We start from the raw sequence: 8,942 nt of genomic DNA, 5'->3' as shown, positions 1-8,942 counted from the left end.
GTTGCTCGGCCACACCGGCTGTGCAGCAGGGATGGGGTTTCTGTGCTCAACAGCCTGCTCAGACACAGATTTCCTTTGCTAAGTGGCGTAGTTGTTGAAGGATTTCTTCCAATCCAAGTGGAAGGATGGATTCCAAAGCACACCCCAGCTGTGCTGAAACTGCTCTGTGTAAATGAAAGGAGCTCAGCGGGTACCAGAAGCCGCTGCCTCCTGTGCAGGTATCTGCGGGTGTAGGTGCAGAGGAGCTGGCATTGCCTTCCAGAGCAGCACCTCCACCCTTGCCAGGGCAGGGACACTCAGCCTAGAGCCCAGGCAGAGTGTGTGGAGCGAGGGAAGCGGGATTGCCAGGACAGCAGTGGGTGATGTGCGCTGCCTCTGCTTGCAGGGAATGCAACCAGTGACAAAACCGAAGGCAGGAAGAAAGGACGACCCAAGGCTGAGAACCAGGCACTGAAAGACATCCCTGTAAGACCCCAGACCCTCTGCTCCCTCCCTGACTTGCCCTCCACATCTTCCTGCATCGCATGCTCCAGCCAGCCCCATTCCAAGGTTAAACCTGCCCTTCCCAAGAGCAGCCTTGTCCTGGGCATGGCAAGATGTTGCCGTCTCCATCCCCTCCATGCAGGCATCCAGAAGCCTCGAAAACCTTGGTCAGGGAACACTAACCCCCTCCAGCCTCCCCTTCCCAGGGCCATGCCCAGATGAGCTGGATTCTTTCACTGACACATCAGGTTTGGCTGATGATCCAGCAAAGGGGTGATATATTCCCCGTGGAGTTGTGCAGTTTAATTCCCACACAGTAGTGTGGACAGCACACAGAGCAGTTTGTCATGAGAGCATGGGCACGGGGTGATTTGCTGCCTCCCTGAAATATGGGGTGATTAAATCACTTAGGTGGCTTCTGGCCTGATTTATTCCCCAGCCTGGCTGGAACCGTGCGTGTGAGGCACATTAACCTGTAGAGCCTGCAGCATCTGTCCCAGCACCTCCTGCTGGAGGGAGCACCGCTGCACTGAACCACAGCCCGGGGTCCCCTTTGTGGCTGGAAGGGTTGGGCAGGAATGTTTAGAGGTCCCCCTGGCCCCCTCAGGATGCAGTTGGACACGTGCTCTTTGCTTACCAATGTGTCTTGTCTCTCCTGTTCCCAGCTCCCCCTGATGAACCAGTGGAAGGACGAATTCAAAGCCCACTCCAGGGTGAAATGTCCCAATGCAGGCTGCTGGCTGGAGTTCCCCAGCATTTATGGCTTGAAGTACCACTATCAGCGGTGCCAAGGGGTAAGGAGGCTGGAGAGGGCTGTCTGTCCTCTCCAGTGCCCTGCTCTTACCTTACCATCTACAGAGCAAAGCCCCTCTTGGGCCTTAAACCCCCAAGAGAAACATGACAGGGCACGGATGGGCCAGGGATGGTTCATGAGGTGTGAATGAGAGAGACTGGGGTCCCTCCAGCTCAGTGTGAGGTCTGGCCTGGGGGCATTGTGGGCTGTTGGTAGCCATGTGGAGGGGCAGATTTGTATTCATGCCTGCATCAGAAGCAGCCTGTCCCTTTCATGGTCTAACATCCGTGCTCCTCTGCCTCTCCCTGCTCCACACAGGGTGCAATCTCAGAGAAGCTGACATACTCATGCTCGTACTGCGAAGCTGCCTTCACCTCCAAAACCCAGCTGGAGAAGCATCGGCTCTGGAATCACTTGGACCGGCCAGTGCCAACCAGCAAAGCAGACAACAAAGTGCCCAAGGCCATTGGGAAGAGCAGTGGCAAGAAAAGGTACCAGGCTGTGGCTGGGCTGCATGATACTTGCATAGGGATGGCTGGGAGAAGGGGAGTGTGCCCACCTCCATTCCCATGATCTGGGCTGGCGAGGGGGGAGAGGTGTCAGGACATTCGTGTAACAACCCCTCTTTAAACGAGCCCTCTGTGCTTTGCCCTAGAGCTGCTGAGAGTTCAGCTTGCCCCACCATCCATCCCAAACAGGCAAAGACGGACAAAGCCGTGGCCCAGGACCACACGGAGAATGGCGAGTGCCTGGCGGAGAGCCGGGAGAGCAAGGAATTCCACATCGCCGGAGCCGAGGCCATGGCAGCCGCCACCCCTACAGCCAAGTCCTCCAGTGGCAAGGACACCATGCAGCAGGGGGGCAGCCAGGCCTCACTGCAGGAGGAAGACCCCGAGAGGATGAAGCACAGTAAGATTAGAGCCCGGGGCTACGCTGCTTCCAGAGCCTAGAGAGGGGTGTCCTGGGAGAAGGGGCTCTGCTCCAGTGTCTCCCTGAATGTTCCCAAGTTTCAGCACCCTGATAATTTGCCCCCAACTCAGTTTCTTGTGGCTCCACTGGGAGTTAAAGCTTGGTGGTAGCTGTGGGAGAGGTGGAGGGGGACTCTGAGGCACCAATGCAAGAGGGACATGGACCTGCTTAAGAGTCCAGAGGAGGCCACGGAGCTGCTGCAAGGGCTGTAGCAGCTCTGGCTGAGAGAGCTGGGCTGGGGCAGCTGGAGAAGAGAAGGCTCCTTAATGGGAGACCTTGGAGCAGCTCCAGTGCCTAAAGGGGCTCCAGGAAACCTGGAGAGGGACTTTAGACAAGGGCCTACAGGGACAGGACAAGGGGAATGGCTTTAACCTGCCAGAGGGAAGATGAGCTGCAGGGGCTGTGGAAGCCACATGGCTTTTGGCACTAGACAGAGCCACCACTTCCACTTTTTGAATTAACCCTGGATACCACTATTTCTCCTGGGGTTTTGGGGTGGGAATCAGCATCCTGATACTGTTTGGTGGGTGGTGTCACGCAACAGCCCCATGTTTCACAAGGGTAAAGGCCTCAAGGTGATCTGCTCCTGACATGGAGTGTGTGCCCACCCCATGCCCTGGGACTGCTGAAACCCTCCCAGCCGTACCCTTATTTGACCAAATCTCTCTCTCTGTTTCTCTCTTTTGAGTCAGGAAGGAAACAGAAAACTCCTAAGAAGTTTACGGGGGAGCAGCCATCCATCTCGGGGACGTTTGGACTGAAAGGTAACAGAGGGATGACTCTGGCCAGCTATAGGGTTGTAGCTTCATCCTGGGGCAACAGCAGGTGGAGATATGGGGCAGACACCGGGAGCATGGGGACATCATGCTGGAGGAGCTGGTGCCTTTCACCACAGGAGTTTTGTAAAGGGAATTGAAGGCAGCAGCAGAGCTGGCACTGGTAACAGCCCTGCTTGGGAGCCTGTCGCTGGGAAATGAGGGAAGAGAGGAAAGGATCCGGGTATGTCTAGCTGTATCAGAAGAGTAACGAGCTGCTGACACAAGCAAGGCACGAGAAACCCCACCTCATCATCATCATCATCGTCCCACCATCCTGGGATGTCACAGCATTCCCAATGGCATCGAGGAGGATTTCTGTGCCTGGAAAAGCGGTGTGACGCATCCATCCCTCAGATGATGCTCCAGTGCTGGTCGCCCACAGTCAAGAAGAACATGAATTCAGGGGAGAAGAGACGTGTTGCTGGGATGTTTTCTGAGAGGAGGATCAGAATTTGCTGCTTCAGCCTGACAAAGCAAGAGCAAGCAGGAGTGTGCTCATGCTCCAGAAGTATACCCAACGGGGATGGAAAGCAGGGAGGAAACGGGAGCATCCCTGGTACCAGAGCAACTGGATTCAGATTGACTATGAAATATGCTTGATCAGGGAAATAACAAGTGGATTTCCAGGCAGGAGGCAGCACCTTCCAGTACGAGAGGCACTCAGGGGAGAGGCACTAATGGCTTTGAAGGACTTAAACACTTATTGATGAGCAGTCTGGATGTGGTCTCTGCAACTACCTTTCCCCTGGCTCCTGGCAAGTCTGGGGTTGTTCCCCTTAACTACCCCATAGAGGCACTGCCACAGACTGAAACGTCTGCTGTGGGTTCCTCAGGAGTAAGCTGGACCCACTGCCTCAGATGGAGAGTGAAGATCAGGCAGGTGTTTGCCTCCGTCCGCTGGGCTCAGTGTGGCAGTTCACTCCCCAAAGACAAGGGTGTCACCAGCCTGTTGTGGGTGCTGTCTGCATCCAGACCTGGGGTTTGCAGGAGTCACAACTCACACTTTCAGAGGGATGTGGACCCTCATGGGGCAGGTGTGGATCTGACCCTGGCACTCGGTGTTTTCCATTTGGATATGCCAAAGGATTCTGCGTGGCAGAGCGGGATCGGGCAGCACTGCTGCTGCTGGCACACTCTCAGCATGTGCTGACCCTCCTCCTGCTCACTTCACCCCGCTTGGTACAGGGATGATGGGCTAGTTGGCAGCAATGCCTGTAGCAGGCTGAATGGGAAAGACATACTTTGCCCATGCAGCCAGGCAGGGATGAGGCACAGACAAGGTGAGAGAGTGGATGTGTTTTGGGGAAGTGGCTGGGAACCTGGCACTGTGCAGGCACAGAGAGCCCTGCCTTCGATGCCTCCATCTCTGCAGGCAGGCTTTGTGACAGTCACCAGCAACCCAGGGAGCCGGGCCAGGTTTCCTCTTCCCCATATGCCTGTTGCCTGGTCATCCCTCCCTCCTCTTCTGGTCCTTCCTGATCCTTCCCAGCACCCATTGGGATGGGGAGAGACCTGTGTGCATCAGGACAAGTGCATATAGATCCAGGGACAAAAGGTCTGGTGTCTGGGATCCCAGAGTTCACCCAGTTTTCTAAGAGGGACCACAATTCCTTGGCATAACCAGTTAGACCAGTGCAGGAGCATCAGCCGGAACATCGCTTTTATACCCTGCATTTGCTGTTTCAATTCCCCATTTCAGTTAGTTTCAAAGTGCCCTCCTGCCTCTTCCTGTCTTTCTCACAGTCTGCCTTTCCAGCAGCACCCTACCCCACTTTGCCATGGTGTTTCCCCAGTTCATAAACTGTCTGGCTTGGGGGAAGTGATTCTGTTTATAAAACACCACAAGCTGTTATGATATTGCTTGTCATAATTATGGACCTGATCCTACACATACATCCTTGGCAGAGCTACAGCCAGTTTGGTGTCTCTGGGTTAGTGAAAGACATTTTTTTTACCTGCTGAATGTGAGTTGGTCTGAGGGTATTAAAGCAAGTACTGAATAAAAGTCCCTTTTCTCTACAGGGCTTGTCAAAGCAGAGGACAAGGCGAAAGCTCATCGAGCCAAGAAGTTGGAGGGGAACACCAACATAGAGGAGCTGAAAAAGAAACCTCTAGGAGCTGGTGTGAAGAAGGAAACGGCTGTGCATCTACCAGCAGGTGAGGCTGGCGGAGCAAAGCAAGGGAGCAGCTCTGTTAGCTGCTTACCCTGTGCTCTGCTCCAAGCCTGTGTGATCCCCACTTCACACCATGCTCCCCACCTTCACCCGCAGGCAGTGATCCCACATCCCTTCTGGCCCAGCGGGCTCTTTACTGGGTGAGTTTTACAGCAGGTTTGCAAGCAGAAGCAGCACAAAATGAGCCTATTTCCACCTGGCTTCACTGTGGCCACAGTTTGGGTCAGCGTGTGGGATGATGGCATTTTCCTACCATCATCTCCATGAATGCTGCCAGTGCATAGCTGAGCATGCCTGTCTTCTCCGAGGCGCATCCTGCATCCTAGCGCAGGTTGCTGACTTGCCTTGGGAGCTGTGACAGCAGGAGGAACGCAGGATGTGCGAGATAAACACAGCTGCAGTGCCTTGCACTGCTTTCACATTCAAATAAACCACTCTGAGATCTCAGAGCTGTGCAAAAGCATCCAAATAAACAGACTTGGTGGGTTTGATTCAGGCTGGGCTTGCCTTGCTGGAAGCCCAACACCGCTGTGCTGAGAATCAGCGTGAGCTCTGGACGTGGGAGCAGGTTTTGGCCCCACGTATCTATTTTAGGTGGGTTTTAAGCCAGGCACAGACATTTATATAAAGAGATGCTTGGAAGCTAGCACTCCCCTCGCTGCCTGCGTGTCTGCTGGGAAGAGGACTGCCAAGGAAGCTTCCCAGGCACACATCCAGATGGAGCCAAGATGCTCACCTTAGTTTCACTCCTGCTCATTGTTTCATGTGGCAAGGGGCAGTTATTCCACACAGGGCAAGATCAGGTAGCCAAGGATATCATCATATTTTAACTCCCAGCGTGCAGGATATAGCTGGGCTGGAAAGGTGGTGAACCTCCTTGTCCCCATCAAGTGCCAGCAGGTCAGCTAACTCCATGTGAAGTGGCCGAGTTGACCCAGTTTGCCCAGGCAGCTACAGGAGCTGTGGGGCAGGCAGAGCTGTACAGTTCATGTCTGGTTTTGGGCTTCATCTATGCCTGGGAGAGTGTTTCTTCTTTAACAGCAGGAACTTTCCCCACTTTGGTGCTTTTCAGGGTGGCAAACAAGGCTTGCAACAGGCTTGTCCTCAGCCCAGGCAGGCTGTGGGCTCTGTGCCTGGGTGTAACATCTCTCTCCTCTCCCTTACAAGCAAACCCTGAGGACCAGTGGCAACGGGAGATCAGTGAGAAGGGAGAAGTCGCCTGTCCAACCTGCAGTGTTATAACCAGGAAAACTATTGTGGGGCTCAAAAAGCACATGGATGTCTGCCAGAAAGTAAGGACTTGCTTTATCCAATCACCCACTTATGGATTGTGGAGGGGGATGACTGCATATGTGTGCCACTCATAAATGTGTACTGGTGCAGTGGGCTGGGGTTGATAAAACACTTGCTGGTCATCTTCAGAGGCTGCCTCTCACTGATCCAGGGGGATTTGGACACCCCATTCCCTGGAAGTGTTCAGAAAACATGTGGATGGAGGCCCTTAGTGCCATGGTTTAGTGGTTTTACTGGGGTAAAGGTTGGACTTGATGATCTTAAAGGTCTTGCCCAACCCAGCTGATCTTGTGATTCTCAGAGATGCTGAATCTCTTTGTGGTCTGAGGCCCTGGCCCCAGTGTCTCCAGCAGAGTTTAGTATTTCTAGTAGCTAAATGAATAGTTTTAAGGCTGAAGAGATTGTTGGAGCTGTCTCTAATCTGGCCTCCTCCTGAGTCCTGGCTGTGGGATTTCCCTGTCCCACGCCTTGCATCAGGCCAGATAAATTGTGGTTGAATGAGAGCACGTCTCGGGGAGGCATCGTGCTTGGATGTGCTCAGGCAGGCTGTCAAGAGCAGGAGTTCAGTAATGGTGCAGTGAGAAACTGTCTCTGTGCCACAGCACCATCCATCAGAGCAGAGGATTACGTCCTCATCCGTCACCTGGAGCGGTGCAGAGCCATCAGCACAGAGAGCCAGCACAGGATCGATGCCTCCTGCCTTGAAAATAGGTGGCTCAGCTTTGATTCCACATCCATTTTCTTTAAATGCCTCCTCAGCCTTTGCCTCTCTATTTACCCAGCAGTGGGAGGCTGCTCTCCCTTTCAAACCCTGGGCTGCACCGATGCTGGGCAGGATCCTGCCTCCTCTCGTGTCCTCGTGGCTTCGGTGGACTGGGGATCTTGGCCATCACTGCTCATATCTCCTGTGCTTTGGAGCATCTCCCAAGCCAGGCAGGCTCTGTGCAGGCCTGGGGCTTCATCCCTTCAAGTGGGTGTTTGTCACCCTTCAAGTGGGTGTTTTGTCACCCTTCCCTGGGAGGGACAGTCCTTGCTGGGGCTGGGATGCTTTGTGGAATCCCTGCCAGGGCAGTCTATGGTCCCTGGAGGACAGTCCTCAAGCTCTGGGTGTGTGACCACAGGTCCAGCTCTCAGCATTTCACCTCCAAGATGAACCTATGGCACATCCTTAAGAAGGTTTCACTGCTACAGGCATGTGATATCCCCAGCAGAAGTGACCCTGGAGCAGAGGCACCCTCTCAACTTGCTCTCTGCTTTAATGGCTGAAGTATTTCTTAGCTGGACAATGGGAAGAGGATGTGCAGGCTCCCAAAACTCTTATAAACCAACGAAAATTGGTTTCTCCATTCCTTGCTTGTTGCTGAGCAGTCTGCTCTGTTTCCTTTGGGTTTGGAAAGGAAATAAGGGATGGGGACAGTGGCAACACGCTGGGGCCTGAAGGAAGTGAGAGCAGGTATATCCTCCCAGTGTCCTGGCTTGTTGGAATGTGGACATGGCATATTCTCCAGTGTGGACAAGAGGAGTAAACCCCAAATTGGTTGGCATTGGTATCTGATGAGTCAAGGAGCTTTTAGCATCCACCTTGTTAGGGTCAAGCACTTGGGTCTGTGCTTAGGACCACAGGTACAAGTGAGCCTTTCCCTGGCTCTATGAGTTTATTCTTCATTTTCTCAGAGCTCCAGGATGAGGAGGGATTTGCGGCTTCATCTTCATTCCCTTTCCAGCTTCTAGTCCAGGTTTGATGGAAGGGGAAGTGGTGAAGGTGAAGCATCAGCCAGGCAGGAGGAGCAGGAACGGCTGCAGCCATCCAGGCACCAGTTCCCTGTCGAGACATCCTGTCACTTGGTGCCCAGAACATTCACCTCTTGAGTCAATACGTCCTGGTACCTGCCCCAGCACAAGTCATGTTGTGCTTATTCACTTTGCAAGTTCCCCTTGTACGTTGCTGTGTGCATTTAATGCATCTCCCCAGTCACTCAGGAGGCCAAGTCAGGTCAAAAGCAGAGCAATAGGAGGTGGGAAGAACTCTGCTGTGACTGTGTCCAGCAGAATCTTAATTTCAAACAGCCCAGGCACCCAGAAAGCATTTTGTGCACCAGCATCTGTTGTAGTTAATAGTGCTGCAGAGCACAGTCCACTAACATATTGGTAGATCAAAGCTGCTTCTCTGTCCTAACCCTTTAACAGGAAAACTCAGATACCAGGTCCAGATGTTTGCAGCCAGCAGGGCTTTAAATCTACATCCAAAATGGAATGTTTTCCAAAAACTGGGGCATGTGGGTTTGATAAGAATATCCAGGACAACAGAGAGAAAACTCCTAAGGTAGAGGATGAGACTGGGATGGGGGACAGGGCTGGTGTGTTGCCTGCTGGGTCCCACTGCTAGGTACTGCTGCCCATGGGGCTTCCTGA

The 8,942-nt window shown here is 53.5% G+C and overlaps 1 protein-coding gene across 1 annotated transcript in view; it reads left to right on the top strand.

The window, feature by feature from the left end:
• Positions 1-8,942, top strand: part of ZNF512B (zinc finger protein 512B) — a gene marked incomplete at its 3' end in the record, with an annotated part of 23,287 nt that overhangs the window by 1,735 nt on the left and 12,610 nt on the right. The window contains exons 2-8 of the mRNA XM_010021976.1: positions 386-465; positions 1,149-1,277; positions 1,595-1,767; positions 1,932-2,185; positions 2,938-3,009; positions 5,086-5,220; positions 6,405-6,529. Coding sequence (XP_010020278.1) covers positions 386-465; positions 1,149-1,277; positions 1,595-1,767; positions 1,932-2,185; positions 2,938-3,009; positions 5,086-5,220; positions 6,405-6,529 — 968 coding nt within the window. The remainder of the gene's footprint in view (positions 1-385; positions 466-1,148; positions 1,278-1,594; positions 1,768-1,931; positions 2,186-2,937; positions 3,010-5,085; positions 5,221-6,404; positions 6,530-8,942) is intronic.

This window comes from Nestor notabilis, unplaced genomic scaffold (assembly GCF_000696875.1).
Source record: "Nestor notabilis isolate BGI_N333 unplaced genomic scaffold, ASM69687v1 scaffold19839, whole genome shotgun sequence".
Classification (NCBI taxonomy): domain Eukaryota; kingdom Metazoa; phylum Chordata; class Aves; order Psittaciformes; family Psittacidae; genus Nestor; species Nestor notabilis.
The sequence above is the reverse complement of the archived record's forward strand: the minus strand, read 5'-3'. Positions and strand labels throughout refer to the sequence as shown.